The sequence below is a fragment of the Sinocyclocheilus anshuiensis genome, unplaced genomic scaffold (genome assembly GCF_001515605.1).
Source record: "Sinocyclocheilus anshuiensis isolate Anshui unplaced genomic scaffold, SAMN03320099.WGS_v1.1 scaffold862, whole genome shotgun sequence".
NCBI lineage: Eukaryota > Metazoa > Chordata > Actinopteri > Cypriniformes > Cyprinidae > Sinocyclocheilus > Sinocyclocheilus anshuiensis.
In genome coordinates this window covers 277,505-295,958 of record NW_015539882.1, presented here as the reverse complement: position 1 = coordinate 295,958, position 18,454 = coordinate 277,505, and the positions used below count along the sequence as shown (strand labels likewise).

At 38.2% G+C, this 18,454-nt stretch overlaps 2 protein-coding genes across 3 annotated transcripts in view; both read right to left on the bottom strand.

Moving 5' to 3' along the window:
* Positions 1-317: 317 nt before the first annotated feature.
* Positions 318-5,014, bottom strand: LOC107685436 (E3 ubiquitin-protein ligase MSL2-like). The gene is made up of 2 exons (XM_016482012.1): positions 3,874-5,014; positions 318-2,729 (listed from the first exon to the last, which is right to left on the bottom strand). Exons 1-2 carry the CDS (start codon positions 4,013-4,015, stop codon positions 1,069-1,071), a joined length of 1,803 nt encoding a protein of 600 aa, XP_016337498.1. The 5' UTR covers positions 4,016-5,014; the 3' UTR covers positions 318-1,068.
* A 2,227-nt stretch (positions 5,015-7,241) lies between these two features.
* LOC107685434 (cohesin subunit SA-1-like) overlaps positions 7,242-18,454 on the bottom strand; it is an 11,892-nt gene continuing 679 nt past the window's right edge. The window contains exons 3-30 of one of the 2 annotated variants that reach the window (XM_016482011.1): positions 18,288-18,425; positions 18,099-18,195; positions 17,178-17,254; positions 16,887-17,091; positions 16,655-16,806; positions 16,492-16,565; positions 16,205-16,328; positions 15,974-16,072; positions 15,754-15,833; positions 15,245-15,352; positions 15,023-15,137; positions 13,874-13,991; positions 13,677-13,780; positions 13,495-13,587; positions 12,450-12,539; positions 12,160-12,363; positions 11,974-12,044; positions 11,794-11,881; positions 10,858-10,938; positions 10,660-10,752; positions 10,357-10,531; positions 10,059-10,198; positions 9,876-9,977; positions 9,607-9,755; positions 9,326-9,454; positions 8,286-8,494; positions 7,617-7,791; positions 7,242-7,460 (exon numbers count right to left, since the gene is read on the bottom strand). In XM_016482011.1, the coding sequence (XP_016337497.1) occupies positions 7,307-7,460; positions 7,617-7,791; positions 8,286-8,494; positions 9,326-9,454; positions 9,607-9,755; positions 9,876-9,977; positions 10,059-10,198; positions 10,357-10,531; positions 10,660-10,752; positions 10,858-10,938; positions 11,794-11,881; positions 11,974-12,044; positions 12,160-12,363; positions 12,450-12,539; positions 13,495-13,587; positions 13,677-13,780; positions 13,874-13,991; positions 15,023-15,137; positions 15,245-15,352; positions 15,754-15,833; positions 15,974-16,072; positions 16,205-16,328; positions 16,492-16,565; positions 16,655-16,806; positions 16,887-17,091; positions 17,178-17,254; positions 18,099-18,195; positions 18,288-18,425 (3,444 nt within the window). In that variant the 3' untranslated portion in view covers positions 7,242-7,306. Of the gene's footprint in view, positions 7,461-7,616; positions 7,792-7,955; positions 8,134-8,285; positions 8,495-9,325; positions 9,455-9,606; positions 9,756-9,875; positions 9,978-10,058; positions 10,199-10,356; positions 10,532-10,659; positions 10,753-10,857; positions 10,939-11,793; positions 11,882-11,973; positions 12,045-12,159; positions 12,364-12,449; positions 12,540-13,494; positions 13,588-13,676; positions 13,781-13,873; positions 13,992-15,022; positions 15,138-15,244; positions 15,353-15,753; positions 15,834-15,973; positions 16,073-16,204; positions 16,329-16,491; positions 16,566-16,654; positions 16,807-16,886; positions 17,092-17,177; positions 17,255-18,098; positions 18,196-18,287; positions 18,426-18,454 lie in introns of both variants that reach the window. The other variant, XM_016482010.1, reaches the window with a different exon arrangement.

Here is an 18,454-nt window from a genome sequence, read left to right as displayed (position 1 = left end):
TTTAATTGCAATGTCTTGTGATTGTAATACACTCTTGTAATTGTTTGCAGCACCCATTGTTTAACGCCACATGTCTGAGCAGCTGTGTTTAGCTTATTCCATTTGCATTCAAGTTTAGAGAGAGATATATATATATATATATATATATAGTCACACTAATTAATACATTTATCATTTAAACAACCTTTCTAAACTTGTCAAAAAGGTTTATAAAATCAGCTTAAGAAAAAAAACAAAAAAACAATGCAACTTCTAAGATAAAGTGATTTTTGAAATGAAAGACAAGAGTCATGTTAGGATTTTTCTTTTTTTGTGGAAATATGTTACATTTATATTACAGGTATTTAAATGCCCCAAGGGAAAAAAATAACAGTTTGAGACAGCAAAAACTAGCACAATCAGGACAACAACATAATTTAGACAGAAAACTGTACATACTGTATCTGTGTGACTTGCATCTGTAGAAATGGTATCCAGCTGATGCCCTGGGTGGACCGTAATCTATGTTAAGTGATACCCAATAAATACTGCAAATGTTGTTAATGTAACTTACAAAATATATCATAAAATGTACTTTTTAAATCGAATTCCTTATGTCTGTGTACAAAAACCGTTTATAAATACAACCAGTCTCTACTGATGCTGTAGGGTACCAATCATTTAACTGGTCTCATCCCCTAACCTACAAACTGAAAATCTTCCACATATGCACATAGCGTGACCCACAATAATGAGGTCAGGTATATCTTGCCAAAGATCATGCCTTATAAATCACTTGTACTTGAATGTAAAAAAAAGACCTTTCCCAAAAGAAACTGTCGACTTACAGTATCTCACCTCACCGCTCCTCCTAAAGGTGTGCAAGAAAACCAAAATGAATAGTACAAATGATTTAAAAGCACAAGCTTCAGCAATAACTAGTTTGATTGATAATGTGAACTGGAACAGAATCACAGTAGCTGCCTTATCGCTGACTCTGCTGGCATCAGCCCCTCGGTACAGTGCCATCACACTGAAAGCAAGCCGGTTTGGAATACAGGGTGATGTTAAAGGAGAATCATCTGGTACTCAGTCAAACCTCATGTCCAATGGTTCATCGAATCCTTTGTCTTCGTGTGGCCCCGTAGCCAAGAAGGAGGCCACAGGTGAGCCAGCCGCCGTGGAGACGTTAAGTATCCCGCCGGCGCCGCTACCGGTGGCGTTCCGCACTGCGATGCTGGTGACGTTGATGCCTAGAGTGAGTCTTGTCTGCTCGAGCGCCTTCTCTGGCACCGCGAAGGCCTCCAGCTTTTTTTCGCCATTGGCCATGTAGGAGTTCTGGCAGCCCCTGCATATGCAGTCCAGACAGGCTTTGCGGTTGGAGTAACAGGGGCATCGCTGTCCACGGCATGTAAGAACACTTGGGTTTTGAGTTGCTCTGCCGCACTTGCAGCCCTTTTTCTCCTGCGCCTTTTTGTACACCACTTTCGTGGGGCTCCCGGGAATGAGGGCGTTAGTCAGAATCCGTTCTTTCGTCTTTTCCTTTGACTTCGGAGTGCCCTGTTTGGACTTAGTGTATGCCTTTTTGGGTCCATGGTTGTCAATGGTCTTTTTGACAGTTTTCGCAGGCACCAGTAACGCCTTGCCCACCTTAGAAAGGCCACCACCGTTGGGCACCGCCGCAATGTGGGGGATAGTCTGAGTGGGAGATTTAGGTTCGCATTTGACTGGAACAGGGGCGGAGGCGCCCAACGTTGGGCCGTAGATGAAGGTGGAAATGGGTACAGGATGAATCTTTTCGCTGTCGCTTTCCGACCGCGACCGCTTCCGGGTGGACTGTGGCATTCTGGGCGTCAACGCGGAACAGGATATTGCCAAATGTTGTGGATTCTTTTGGGACATCGGGTGCTGGGGCAAAAGAACCTCCTGCGAGTCTTGTGGGAGAGAGGAAAGCTGCCGAGCAGAGTTGATCGATGCAAATGGTCCATTCAAGTTTGCCGAAGGCTCGAGAGTCGACTGCAATATCGCAGGGCACTCATCCTGGGCGACGTGGTCTGGTTCTAGAGTCCTGAGCACTTCCTCTACACTCAAGAGGAGAGTCCCGCCATCATGTTTAATATCCTCGCCAAAGCCACAAATGTCCATGGTGCTGGTACAAAGGTCCTCGCCAGCAGCTGCCACTGCCTCGCACACAGGGATCTCATTTGTGAAACTCTCTTGTTTCACTGCATCACCCCCACTTTCCACCGAGTCTGAAACACTGGCCTCTAGTGAAGGTAAACTCGCGGTCAACTCCTCCACGTTGGTTAAGCCATTGCAGTCCTGGAGACCGTTCACCCCTAGAGGACTGAGGTCTTGCTCTTTGATCTCTGTCGATGGGGACTGGCCCTCATCGGGGAGCGTTTCTGAGGTCGAGGGTGAAGGGGACTGGTTTGTCAAGCTCGGGGAGAGTGACTCCTCCCCCTGTCTGTTGTCCAATGAGAGGCCCTCATTCAACAGAGCCAAGATGTCTGGGGACCCTCCCACAATACTTGAAATGTGCTGGGCGAGAGGAGAGTCTGCGATGTACTCGCAGAGCTTTCTGTAGCAGTCCACCAAGATGCACAGCTGCTTATTCTCTTCAAACTGCTCGTAGTCTTTACACCAGCTGCACGAGGGTTTCATCATCATCTTTTTACCTTTACATGATTTACAGACATAGTGCTGGCACGATGAGTTGGTAGGAGCGATTGGATCTTGTAGCAAATTGCCTAAATAAATAAAGAAACCATGTTTAGGCCATGAAACAACAGAATAGGTATTATAACAACATGCTAATTATGCAAAGAGCAGCCTAAATAGGCAGCTTGGATGCTGTACCTTTGAAATGATCATTCTAATCACAGTTTTGTGGCTCATGAGCAAAGCAATACAAGCACTACATTGTATCTAAACAAGACATGGTTCTGTAACATTCAATAGAAGCCCCGCATATGTGCTGAGTCTGACGTTAAAGGGTCATGTGATCTTGCATGCTGTCGCTCATATTACATGCTCAGCATATGGTTAGCAGGGATCTCAAACGCATTGTGTTTATAAACACATGAACATTATGTAAGCATGCAATGCTTAATATAAATATTAAGCAATTACTGTTGTTTACAAAATATGCATGGATTATCAACAGCTATATTAGAAAAAAGGGAGATTAGCAACGAACTGCCAACTCATTCAAAATAAAAAGCATTACAGCAAACAGGGTTCCCACACCTATTGACCAATCAATTTATTACTTGCAATCAAAGTGCATTTCTAGATAATTATAGATAATAATAAATTTTTATAATTATGATGATCATGCAAAATGATGATAATGATTTGCATTACTGGAAAATGATTAAATAATTATTTATATTTTATATTAACATATTTAATACTTCTTTGTTATAGAACCCCAGTGAATATATTTATATATATATAAAATTATAATGATTTGCATGCCTGGACAATTATGTGTATTTCTTTAAATGTACTTCTAATATATACAATTATAAATAAATATATAATTATTATATATACTATATTTATATGAACATTTTTAATATTTCCACCAAAACACTGTAAAGACGTAATCTGGGTTAACTGGTCAATTTGTCTCAAGCTACCGGTTTTATCTGAATGAGCAAGCAAGCTATTACTATTCAACCGCCATGCATCTATAAACACAGAGCCTGTATGCACAGCTGTGTGTCTAAATGCCCAGGCTCCAGTTGTCATTGTAGGTCAGGAATTTGTGGACTGAATGGGGGTGTGTCATGGTCGGTGGATGTCTGAGAGCAGCTCTAAGCGTGCAGTGATCAAGCAGAAGTGATCATGCAAGCATGCAGTGATGAAGCAGAATAAACGGGCTCTCACCACACACAAGGCAGGCGAGAGACTGTCTGAAAAAAGGCAAGAGCTTATAGATTTCCGCCAAAGCCTGGGGGTCCCGGGGATCGCACTGCAGCACCGACCGACAAGCTGACACGTAGAGAGTGGTCGCATTCACCGGGTTCATCTCAGCAGTGTCGTGCTAGACAGATCCAGTTCGGGGAGGGAAAAAAACGAGAAGGAGCGACAGTACAAGGCTTCAGTCCCGCCGGCAGCCCACGTATCATCGATGTCGATGAACCTGAGCGTGCAAATCCGTCGAGTGTGAAATGCAAGGGAGATTTCAGCAGATATGCTTGTCTTTACATCGCATGCATTAAAACCACTCCATCTTAACGTTTGCCCCTCTTCCACGGCACGAAATACGGCCAGATCATCATCGTCATCATCGGATAAAAGCACATCCACGTTGATCCGATTGAAAACACATTCAGCGATGCATTTGCACAATTTCTTGCATTATTTTTTTTTAATTCAACAACACACTGGTGGTGCTCTTCACCCCACCGGGCCTCCAATTGCCACCAAATTCAAACAGAGAGCACAGACTACCTCCTCGTCTTGTCCTGTATGAACGCAGTCCTTATTTGCAGTGCTATTCCATAGGTTTATTTATTATTCTTGTCGTGCATATACGTGATCAGCCTCAGATCATCATAGCGGCAGCACACAAGCGCCGTCACTGTTATTGTCCGCCGCTCTTCACGGCGCTGCCGCCGCTGCAAATACAGAAAACAGGCCGCTTTTTGTGCACCCAGTCTTCCAGTGCGTTAGGCTGCCAGATATTCACCGTGCATGCTGGCTAAGTAATTTCAGCTCGGGTGTAACAAAGCGCCGTGAGTTAGCTGCCCGTTTGATGTCAGTGTGCGCTGCGCCTCAGGAACAAAAACAGGCCGCTTCGCTTCTTTTTAGGATTTATCCTGCCGTTTTCCTTTCGTTTGGGTGCGTCGTACGTGTTGCGCGAATTTAATATCCACACCATGTGCACAAATTATTCTTTGGAGAAAAACGTATGGATACATATTCAGTAGCGATATTGAAATGTATGTGTATTTGAAAAGGCTTCTCCCCTCCCTTCCTCTCCGCATTAGAACAAGGAGGGGGCGCTGCTGTCCACCTCTCGCGAGAACAAAGGAAGAACGGCTATGGAGAGAGACGCTTCCGGGATAGTCTCGCGATACTTTTCCCGGCTTGGGAGGCTGTTGTGTTTAACTCGCGAGAAGAGACCGCAAACTAGTGTGGGCGACTGGTTCCCTTGGTTACATAAACGTTATGATGTGGGGCGTGGTCCCCAAAAAACGCAGGAATAAACATAACAACAGTACGTAAAACATCATACATGATTAAAATAGAGGTCAAATTACATTAAAGATAAATAAATAAATCGATCAATTATTTTCCCATCCATTTTCTCTGAATTGTAAGGCTTACACAAAGACACTATTACAGTTTTTCTGAATTGCTAAAACACTAAACCCCAATCTCTGAACCAAATTCTCACTAGCTTAAACCAATTTGTCGAATAAAGCAGTCTTTCTGCCAAACTTTAAATACGTTCAGGCAGTTAGGCTGTATTTGCAAATCTCATGCACTATTTTGCAAAACTCTAAACACATTCTCATTCACTTAAACATTTATCACATGGTGATGCTGCAAAATGTTAAACACAAGCGGCAAAAGTTAAACACAACTAAAGCACAGTTGTCATCGTTTACACACAATGATTCAAAATTGTTCACACTTGTTTCTAAAGCTGTGATCAAACCAACTGTACATAACATGAGCCAGTTCAGAGTGCACAAGTGGCACAGGTGACTGAATGATGATACGAACAATAGATGGAAACAATCTGAGAAGGAGAGGAGGAAGAGTACATGTAAGAAGTGGAGGATGAGGAGAGAAAGAGTAAGGTTTACTGTAAAGAGTGTTATCAAGGCTGGATCTGTCAGATCAGGGGTTTTTTTTCTCTTTGTCTAGCAAAAAAGACAACATTACTTGTGGTGTGGACAAAGTCCTCAGGCTGGACTCAAGCACAAAGACATGATGCTGAGACAGAATGAATCTCTCATTGACCCTGATTTTACAATTGCACAACTTACAGTATTTGAGTGTACTGTAACATGCTATTCATTTAGAGTGTCATTTGACCTTTGCAGTTAGACTGCAGTATTTTTGCAGTATCCAAGTGCTGAATATATACAAACATTCAGTACCATTTCATATTCAGCACAATACTATTCTTGCAGTACATACAGTTGGCCTATACAATATATTCACCTTACTCAGTTGCAATTACTATACTTTTTTACAGAATTACAAAATTGTTTACTCAATACAATATACTTTTTTCTGTAATGCTCTGGATGCTGTTCTCCATTTTTCTCTGTAGTGTCTAATGAATGCTCTGTAGTGTTAAACAAACCTGAGTGTGTGTGTGTGTGTGATCTGAGAGCACCGTTTGATTTTGAGTGCAAGTGAAATGGTTTTGCAGTGATTGTTTGAGTTTGATGGAAGAGTCAGAGGTTTATGAGTATTTGGATTTGTGCTTAAGGTTTTGAGAAAATTAGTGACGGGTTCAGGAAATGTGTTTTAGCAATTCAGAAAAACTGTAATTACTCTATATCTAGCTATCTATCGGTCTATCTTTTTTTAAATAACTGTGAATCCAGAAAACATGTCATTTCAACAGCACCATCTAATGCGTGCAGCAATTAATACTAAGCTATGAATAAAAATCTTTTCTTTCTGCATAGCATACTTTTCAGAATACATTCTGATTTCTCCTGCTTCAGATGGATATTACAATAGATTTAGACTGGCAGAATTAACCGAATTTTATAGTTTTTAATATGCATATTTATATATGACATTAGTATATTTAAATCTATCAAAATATTCTATATTATTTAAATATTATATTTATATTAAATAAAACAGCATAGTGTTGTATTGAAAACTAGTCATATCTCCATCTTGATTTTCTCCATCTTTGAATTCAGTTTGATTATGTTGGCTGGAAGCCTGTTTCCCAATAAAACCAATGTTTGTTGACTCAATCCTTACTCTGTTCCTTTACTATGTCTCAGAGACTTCTCTTCATATTTTGAGGATCTTGAGAATGTTATTTTTACGTAGATATGCCTCACAGAATGTTAATACCAAACGGAGAATAATCCAAACAAATCTTGTATGTAGCAACAATTAACGTGTAATAGAAACAAGGTAGGTTTCACAAAATTCTTTTGAAAATACTTGACAATATTTTTAAATACTTTTATTTAAACTTTTTTTTTTTTTTTTTATATTCTATTCTATTCTGATTGAGGTGGTTTTAGTCACTGCACACATGGTTAGAATTGCTGTGATGTCTTCTCATGACTTATTGCTTTAGTAAAGGACACAAAAGCTTTCTGAAATGTCAACTGCTTAGCATCATGGTCAGTAGTGCGAGTACGTACACCTGCTGTCTCACTCCACCACTGCGTGATTTCATGTAGTTCATCCCTCCTCTATCTTTTCTGTTCACCTCCTCCATCTTCTGCTGATCCAACCATGACATCTGCATCTGAGGGCTGAATGTGAGGGAACAAAATGATGAACTGATGCAAGAACAGCGAGAGAATTGCTTCAGCAGGAGCTCAAGTTACATAAGAAAACAGTATGTTCTGCATAATGTTTCTCCAATCTTTCAACAAGCTGCCTGTTTTTATTAGGCTCGAATGCCATACTTGTGCATGTAGTCTGGTTCTGAGCCTGGTTCCGACAAGTCTTGGTCTGGGATGTGATCTGCTGCCTGTCTGGAGTTTTCTCTCAGGACAGTGGATGTGAGCTGTGGGGTGTGGAGGCCCCCTGGTGTCTGAAGTGTGTCATTACGCATTACCCATGAACCCTCAACACTCTCTTCTGTGAAATGACACAAAGACATCAATGTCAAATCAGATTATTCCTAGACTATGTCAGCGCTATTCAGCAGGAGCTCAAGTTACATAAGAAAACAGTATGTTCTGCATAATGTTTCTCCAATCTTTCAACAAGCTGCCTGTTTTTATTAGGCTCGAATGCCATACTTGTGCATGTAGTCTGGTTCTGAGCCTGGTTCCGACAAGTCTTGGTCTGTGATGTGATCTGCTGCTGCCTGTCTGGAGTTTTCTCTCAGGACAGTGGATGTGAGCTGTGGGGTGTGGAGGCCCCCTGGTGTCTGAAGTGTGTCATTACGCATTACCCATGAACCCTCAACACTCTCTTCTGTGAAATGACACAAAGACATCAATGTCAAATCAGATTATTCCTAGACTATGTCAGCGCTATGGAGTGAGAGACAAGGGAATAACAAGGTGTTTTATATGCAGTCTATTATTTAAGATGTCTTATATGAAATATTAAAGCTTTTCTTCTACCTTCCGGTCGTCTTTTGTGCTGTGGCAGTCGACCCCTTTTGCTGCGGACCGTGCTGGTTTTGCTGGTAGAGCTGGTGCCGGTGGTGACAGACAGTCGGTCGTCATCTCCTCCTGTCAGCAGGGAGTTCCTGTACGCGATGAGAGGCAGCCAGACGTCCTCTCTTCTCTCCATCATATACTCCGTCATAAACTTCTCCAGATATGAATGACTGTGGCATGAACACATGTATCAGAGCCAATCAAACATGTTGTAACATATGCACAAATACAGTATTAAGCATAGGGCTGTAAAATCGATTTATCACGATTAATCACATATATAAATGTACATATATCTGTAGTCACAGTATTGTGTTTTTTATGTATTGAGCTGCCATAATGACATTTTCCTTTGGGGATTAATAAAGTTAATCTAATCTAATCTATATATTACATTTTTATATTTCTTAAATATATACACGTATGTGTGTGCATATATATATATATATATATATATATATATATATATATATATATATACATACACACATACACACACATATACACAGTACACACATGTATTACGTAAACAGACTTTTCATTTTGGATGCGATTAATAACGATTAAACGATTTTACAGCCATAACTAAATGTCTGGACACACAGTTTTGATGATGTTGTCATTCTAAATGATAAAAATTTGCAATAATAATAATGACTTGAAGTGGTATGTCCACCAAATGGCTTTCTTTTTTCTGTTGAGCACAAAAGAAGGTATTTTGAAGAATGTTAGGAACTATACTATTTTGGTTCCCGTTTACATTGTATGGACAAAAAATATAATGGGAACCGAAAACCGTTTGGATTCTTTATAATATGTTAATTTATGTTGAACAGAAGAAAGTAAGTCATTCAAGGTTTGGAATGACACGAGGGCGAGTAAATGATGATGATTTTCATTTTTGGATGAACTACCCCTTTAATAGGGGTGTTCACATTTTTTACTGCTACTGCACAAAATATACACACGTAAAACAGTCACAAAGCGTTTTCTGCACTTACACAGTCTTTTTGTCTTGTCGTAGGAGTTTGGAGGAGAACTCACAGAGCACCTCCAGGAAGGCCAGGTTCGGTGGTGGGTACTCTGGTCCTTTTGGATTCGGGACCTTGAAGGCGAACTCAATCCCATCCCTATGTTTGTTATATAAAACCAGTTTATGCAAACATTCACATTAAACATCTAGAGTTAGGTTATTAAAGTCAGTTCTGGTTCTGCCAATAATTGCTTTTAATTCTTTAGATAGAAACGGTGTAGTAAAGATGAAGCAAGCCAAGTTTCTTACTTGTGCAGTGTGGCCACGGCCTCTCTGGTTTTGATCTGGTCCAGCCCAAATGTGAGTGCAAAGCGACGGGCCAATTCCTTAATGCCACTGACATGTGAGGACGTTCGGTCCAGGTTGGGTCCTTGGTCCTGGATCAGCTCATTGAAGAGCTGCAGACAAGGAAAGTGTCCAAATCGAACATTTAAAGCATTAGGGAGGAAAGTTGTACAAGATTCAAAATCCATAACCGACTGTGAAAATGATCTAATCCTAAAAATTACATCTCATACCTGCTGCAAGCTGAGGATAAGGGTCTTTGCACACTGGATCTTGTCCATCTGTCTGGTCTTACTCAAGGTTTCTTTGATGATGTCTCCATAGTCATTGTAATACTGAAAAACGAACACCAGTCATTTGAATCACATTTGAACCATAATAGATCTCTGTGGCTTAAATTGATCAGGTTTTCATACCTTCATATATTGTTTGAAGATGTCAGCAGCAGCAGGCATGTCCACAATGTCGTAGATGATTAGTTTGCTGAAGGCGGCCAACAGATTCCTCCTCTTATGAAGGGCCTCAATCTTATTAGCTTCGTCCTCTTCATCACCCTCTGAAAGAAAAAGCCCAACTTTAAGTGAAAATTTTAAGGTAGAGTCTGTTTAAGTAGTCTTGATAGAAAAGTCTTTTCTATATGCTCTAGAATAAATAAATAAATTCTCAGGATAGCTCTGATCACAAAAGTTCAAGTGCATCAGAACACATACGCACCCATGCTCTGATTTTCATCATCCTGGTCGATAAACACGTGATCCAGGACAAAGTTGAGCAGTTCATTCTGCAGAGTGCTGTCTGGATTGAAGACCAGCGGCTGCAGAGCTTCTCGGCCGCCTGAGACCAACTGGTGACTGAAAATCATCAGCAGGTCACATAGCAACATGAAGGCCTGTGGAGATAAAACAGACAAACTCTTAAATTTCATAAGTGAATGTTTCAATGTGCACTATGAGTCACTCTTTTTAAGGCTATAATTAAAGAACACCAGCAAAAGGTCACTAAAATGCCTCCACTCACCTGCTCTTTGACTGGAGTGTTCACATTAGACAGGCACTGTTGGCAAACCGCTAGAAATGACTTCACCACTCTTCTTAATGCCACAAGATCATCCTGCCCAGGAAACGCATATGAACGTCTATGTCACATAATTCTCAGAGAACATCGATAAATCAGGCTAATGTACTTGGCAACTGTATACTATGGGGTCTACTGCACCTTTGATGGACATCCTTCAGTAATTTTCACCAGTTGCCACAGGATGGAGTAATGAGAGCACTGCAGAGCTTGGACAGCGATCTGACCACAAGACAAGAGAATATAGATTCATCATTTAATGCACATCATGAGTTACAAAAGGCTATAGCCTACAAAAGGCTAACATGTTACAGCATCTGACATTATGATGTATATAAAAGTTCTTATGTTATCAATGTGTCTTTTTTTTTAATTTAATAGTTTGCCAAGCTTTTATTTTTGTTTTGTACAACACTCCATTTAAAAACTATGGGGTCTGAAAGATACATTTTTTTTCTCGTGTGTTCATCACAGATGCATTTAATAGGTTCTTATGCATTTATTATTTATTATTAAATAAAATCAATAATATTGTAAAATATTATTATTCGAATATAATTTAAATGTAATATATTCCTATAATGCCAAATGCTTATGTTTTAGCAGCAATTACTCCAGTTTTCACTGTCAAATAAGCTTTTAAAAAAAATCATCTTAATATGCAGATGTAATGCTCAAGAAACATTTCTTATTATCAATGTTAAAATCTGTTATGCTACTTAAATATTTTTTGGAAACCATCAAGCATTTTTTTTTTCGGGATTCTTTAATGAATAGCAAGTTCAAAAGAAAAGCATTTATATAAAATAAAACATTATAACAGTCACTTTTTGTCAATTTATGCATCCTTGTCGAATAAAAGTATTAATTTCTTTAAAAAAAATAAAAATAAAATAAAACTTCCTATCCCCAAACATTTTAGTTTAAAATTATGCAATTCAGCTACTGTTTTGTATTTGTATATGTATATGTTTGTATATGTGAGTTTGTGTTTTATGCCAATTTATTTCATGTTACTAAGTTAGATCATTAGAATTCTGTCGATCGCCATCCATTTTCATTGGTTAACACGTTTACCTGCTCTGGCATGGAGCCCTGTTCGATCCCCATCTTCAACAATCGATAACAATTTTTGAAAAGGTCCCACTTTGTAAGGTCATGTGCACTAGAAAGCATACAAAACAAACCTCAATGTTCTGTAGACAGAAACAAATTCTGCATTTCCAAGACAAAAATCAGAGGGAATTGGTCTCTTACTTATGGAACGCAGTGAGCTTCTTTAGCGTTGAAAGAACGTTATAAATGTCATCATCATCTGCTTCATCGCCCTAGAAATAAGAAAATGAACGAAGACAGAATTTCATATCAAATGCACAAAGGCCAGTCACTAATATTAATACAGTACATGAGATGAAATGCACTGAAATGAAGCTGCTCTTTCACCTCCTGCAGCAGGTCTTCTACTGAGTGAGCGAATCTGTCCATGAGCTCGTCGATGAGTTGACTGCGAGCGATGTCCACGCGGTTCATGATGGTGTATTCTTCACTGCACAAGATGCTGTAAGTCTTGCTACACGCTTCCAGAACCTCCATCTCAGCGTGCTTCTCCACCACCACCCGGATCTGCTTCAGCAGGGCATCCAGATGCTAGACACAGGAATAAATATCAGAAAACAACTAAACAATGTGTCGGCCTAGATTTTTATTTCACAGTAGTAAGAACTCCAACAAACCTTTTCCATTCGTCCTGAGCTGTAGACTTCAAGATCAAAGTACTGAGGGATCTGAAGGAGGTTCGCCACCTTTTCAGCATCAGCCTGGTACTAAAGGCAAAAGCAAAACAAATGTGAAGCATATTTTCTGTAACATTCAAAGTTACAGAAATTTGTTTCAGCGTCTTTCTGCCATCACAAGCTGGCTTTGAAGTATTAGTTGAGAATGTTTTTGCATTTATGTATGTATATGTATATTTATATTTGGTGCTCAAGTAATATTTCTTATTATCAAATTAAAAAAAAACGTTGTGTTGCTTAATATTTTTGTGGAAATTTTTTCAGGGTTCTTTGAAGAACAGAAAGTTCAAAATAACAGAATTATTTAAAAAAACAAATTTTTTTCTTTTTTTTTTTATAATAATATGGAAGAAACTGTATTATATTGAAATCTTAAACAAGGAAGTACCGCAGCCTGCAGAGTCATAAGAGATAATTTGCATGTATGACAAACAGATGATATAGACTTCACAAGCTTATGCATCCCTCTAGATTTTAGTCACAAGTATAAATGAGGATAGGACAGGTCAGGTATAAAACAAATCTTTTTCAATATGATACATTTCTTTATTGTCACATTTAATCAATGTAATGCATCCTTGCATTTTAATTTCATTAAAAAAAAAAAAAGCTGATTTCTTGAGCAGCAAATCAGCATATTAGAATAATTTCTAAAGGATCAGGTGATGCTTAAGACTGGGGTAATGACAGCTGAAATTTAAAGAAACTACATTTTAAAATATTACAATAGGATACAGTTGTTTTAAATGGAATTTTTGTTTTTATGTTTTTTCCTTTGATCAAATAAATGCACACACTCGTAGTGTGTCGTAACAAAATAGGAAGAAGGAAAACCATCAATGGATTATGTGTGGATTATGTAAAGTGTAGACAACTTTCTTTGATTATAATAACATCAATCTGGTTCTGTTTTGCATGTTTTGAAAACTATGTTGATATTCTCCTGTTTTATGAACTCTGACATTCCTGGGCCTTGGTACTTTACCTTTGACAGCAGCATGGGCAGAGCAACAATCAAGTGTTCAGTCAGCCTGTTCTTATCGTCAATCTGTGTCTTCTTCTCTTTGGCAGTGAGCACCTGAGGGATGTGCAGAAGAACAACAGAAAATCTTTAAACCTAGAGTCTATAATATGTCTACAGTAAAGACTGATTCCGAGACAACTTACCCTCTTTCCTGTTCCTCTGCCCACAGGCGGATGAGCTTCGGCTGCCTGTCTGATGGTACAGACCATGAGCTCGATCAGTGCGCCCTCATGACGGTCTCCCAACACTACAACAAAACCCACCACCAGACAGGACTAATGAGTAAACAGACATGCTAGTTTCATCCAGAATGAACTGAAATAAATGTGGGTGGCTGTACCCTCTTCCCCCTGCACAGGGTCCTCCAGCAGGAGCTCGACCATGCAGTCCCAATCTTTCAGCAGATCCTGTGAGCTGTCCCATAGACTGTCCACCAGGTATGCTCCATGCTCGTGAAGCTTCCATGCAAAAAGGTAGTATGATGGTTAGATAAACAGCAATAACCAGTGTTGGGAAAATATTAGGAGCTAAGAATTGGCTGTCTTTTAAGGTGGCGGAATTTTAATTGAATTGGCCACATCCCACAGGAAGTTGAATAGGAATAACAGGATTGCATGCATACAAAGATTTCAAGGGAAAACAACTAAATAACTGTCTAATTATGATAACTGTGAATAATGCAGGATACACAAGATTCTCAACTGATCACAATCTTTCAAATTAAGTTAAATTAAGCAAATGCAACTAAATAACTGTCTAATTATGATAACTGTGAATAATGCAGGACACACAAGATTCTCAACTGATCACAATCTTTCAAATTAAGTTAAATTAAGCAAATTAAGACAAAACCAACACAAGCAGATTTAAAAAAAATGGAAAAAACAATTAACATCAAAAAGGATTTTAATTTGTACCCCACAAATGTTCATCGCATTATCAATAGCCTATATATAAACGAATCAAATAAAATAAAACTGAATACAAGTATATAATAAAAATATAAATTGAAAAATTCATAAAAAAGAATAAATACTGACAAAATAAAATTAGCTATAAGCTAGAACTGGGACAATAAATGATTCATTGTGGTCTATAAAAGAAAAGTTAATTTCAAAACGTTAATTTATTTTCTAAAATATTTATTATGAATTTTTGAACTGTACATTTATTTAAGAACTGTATTGAAATGTAATGTTTAAAAATAACCCATGTGTTAAATTAATGTGAAAAATCTTTAATAGGCAAGTCATAACAGCAGTTTGAATTTATTTGAATTTTATTCCATTTTAATTCTCCTTTCTCGAATTCCAAATTGGATAACAATTCTGCATCCTGCTTGCTAAACCAATTTGATTTAAATTTTAAAATTTCACGGCACTCATCCCTGTTAGTAACACATTCTCAATAAAGGGATGAGCTAATAGATAAATGCTCGGTGAATAAAGGCTGTGCATAAAACCATCAAAAATACATTAATTTTTCTCACCTCGCTCTCCAGGAAGAAAAGCACTAGCATTCTTATAAGGTTCCCATTAGGGCTGTTTCGGCCTCGTCTTTTCGCCAAAGCCTCCTCAGCCTGAGGGTCATGCCTGCTAAATAACCTGCAGCAAGACACAAGCAACTGATCAAAACATTGGAGGAGTTTGATATGCTGACATCATGTTTAAGAGTAAAACGTGGCTGTCAAAAACACATTCATTCATCTCACTTTCTATGAAGGAACTCTCCAGCTGCCACAGCAACAGGACGATGAGCCGAATACACTAGATGGTAGACGTTCTCACAGTCTTCATTAGACAAAGCATCCTCACTACCACTACAGGAAAAAGAAAAAAAACAAAAGAGAGATTTAAGGATGTAGAAAGATGTGAGAGGTGGAAGAACGAGTCACACAAGAGAAATCTTATAAGAAACACAGGAGACTAATTAATATTCTGTAATATGATAATCATATTACTATATTATTTTGCAATAAATACCTACTACATTTACAGTACTCAACAGTACAACATAGCATACTGTAGTTTGAAATGTTTAATAACGCTCTCTAATAAATAAATAAATAATTTATATTAAACTTTTTATATAAGTATGTAAATGTATGTGTTTATATAAATATTTATATACACACACAAAAATAATAAAATAAAATGAAATATTTAACAGACACGGAGTCAAAGAATCTAAAAAAATAAAGACTGTGTGAAAAATACTTACTGCAGAATCAAAGTGACAAGTCGTATGGCCTCTACTGCCACATCATACTCTTTATCCAATGTCATAGACACAATACGGTCCTGAGAGAAAGGAAGTGACATTATAACATTTCCAAACTGATGCCTACAGCACTCAGGCACATTTTGAAAATTGTAATAAAGGTATGGAGAGATATAATAAAAGCTGTTATAGAGTATTCAGAATTGTGCATGTATGTCACCTTAAATCGATTGGTGAAGAGCTCAAGTTTGGGGTATAGCTCTCTGTTGGTGTAGAGGGTCTGAAGAGCCTTTAGACATTTGAGTCGAACTTCACCTTGCTGTAAAGGATTATATAATTTAATTAAAAAATTTTTTGATCAACACTATTTAACATGAAAAAATACATAATTGTATATACTAGATTATGTTACTGATAACTATCACACACACAGAGAAATATACACACTTACTCTGTCATGTAGCGTCCATCCCACATACTTCAAGTAACTGTCATTGAGAAAAGCATCACTGTATAACTTCATCCAAACGCCAATTTCTTCTATGCAAATAGCTCTGATTTCCGCTATGGCATCTCTGAAAGAAATCAAGAGAACATAATATGAAGTCCTCAGGATTATGAAACATCTGGTTTCTAGTCATTTGTGATTTTTGGATAAGGATATGTCAAAAACTCTGACATTGAAAAGTACAAATTGCTCACAAATGGGTTTCTACCTGCTATTTGTATGCCACTCACCTGTAACGGTGAACAAAAATTCCCTTGAAGATTGAGTTCATCATGTTCTCAATCTCATCTTGGTTTTCTTGGAGCTAGAAGATGAAATAAACAAGAAAACACATTGAAAATCGTGTTCATGAGACCATAGAACAAAACTCAGAAGAAAAGGAAGCCATCCCACCTCTTTCCTCTTCTCCAGCAGCAGTTCCAGCTTCTCGTTGGCTCTTTTCCCTGCGACCTTATTCCGTTCGGCCTCATACTGCCTCTGTGTGTTATCCTGATTGATGCTCAGGTTCAGAGCAACATTTACCAGGGCTGTCATCAGTTTCATTGCTGCAGCAGAAACGAGACACATGACTGAAATGAATAACTCAACTGCAGTATCAGGTATAACTTCAAGGTCAATGACTGACCTGCCAGCGTGCTGGTGTGTCTGAAGGCTCGGACCTGTGAGTCTGAGAGCCCAGTGAGCAGAGAAATGACGGTGTCCATCATGTATTCATCATAGATGATGCTGTACTGGCACTGACGGATCAGAACCATGATGAACTCGCAAAAGTTATATCGGAATTTCTTCCACTGCGGCCCTGCCATTGTGAGAGGGTAGTCGCCACTGTCCTGGATTTGATGAGCATAGAAATTGATTAATTCATTAACATTTAAGAATTCAGGTGGAAAAAATACAGTCAAAAATAACAACAAACCTCATCAAACTCCTCTGTCATCTTTCTGATAATTTCAGCATTCTGCATGTTCCTGAACATCTCAATCCTTACAGTGCCTGCGATTGTTTGTGAAATAAATTAATACTGTTTTTCAGCAAGTATGCATTAAATTGATCAAAAGGGACATTAAAAGGCTTTTATAATGATACAAAACACATCAAATAAAAGTTGTTCTTTTGAACTTTTAAAGCAGCAAAACTGTTTTCAAACACTGATAATAATAATAAGAAATGTTTCTTGAGCACCATATCAGCATATTAGAATGATTTCTGAAGGATAATGTGACACCGAAGACTGAAGTAATGGCCATCACAGGAATAAATTCCATTTTAAAACATTAACACAACATTTTAAAAACTGCAATGATATTTGACAATATTGCTGTTTTACTGTATTTTTCAGCAAATACATGCTTCTTTTAACATCATTAAAAATTATAAAAAAATAAAAATCTTACCAATCCCAAACTTTTAAATGGTAGAGTAACTGCAGATTCCTATCCCTATTTAAATCAATTTTATTTAATGCTGATTTTCAAAGCATCTAATTTTTTTTCCATCAACAGCATATGATTTAAGGGAATAGTTGCCAAATCTTGTTTTCTGTGGCTGTACATAGGAATCAAGTGATCAGTTGATTGAGATTCCTCTGTAAATACATGTATTACCTTATTATTAATATAGATGTTTAATAATACATATGTTGGTGCATATATATGTTCCTAGATATAGATGTAATTTAACTTCAAATTGCTTAGATACACAGTCATTTGAGAAAGAATCATGATGTATGAATATATTTTTCTCCCCAACCCTAATTCCTATGATTGCAATTGACCATAATTCATAGTTAAAAAAAAAGCAACTTTGGAACTGTTGAGAAACAAATGAGATAAATTACCTTTACAGCCAGAACACTGAATGAAAAAGTTGATTAGATCTAGGAGTGCAAGGTCTCTGTCTTGCTTGTAAGATTCAATCCAGTCATCAATGACAGACTAGAAACAAATGCAAAGAGAAAAACAGTCACTTAGCACAATACCACCTCAAATAGTCAGAAACAGGCAGCAAGACACGTGTTGTGTTTTACCTGCATGGCACTTTTGCCTTGTTTGACCACCTCAAACAGAGTGCTGGGGTCTGTGCCCTCTCCATTCTGATGGGCCACTCCATTCGGCCTCCTCCCGCCTTTATCAACCGGAGACCTTCGGGCCTTCTTACTGGCCGCCTGGCAAAAAAAAAAAAAAAAAAAAAAAA

Coding starts and splice junctions, on each gene's coding strand:
- LOC107685436 (XM_016482012.1), bottom strand. CDS start 4,015: ATGAACCCGGTGAATGCGACCACTCTCTACGTGTCAGCTTGTCGGTCG. Junction 2,730..3,873: donor TCTCGCCTGCCTTGTGTGTG/GTGAGAGCCCGT, acceptor TTATTTATTTAG/GCAATTTGCTACAAGATCCA.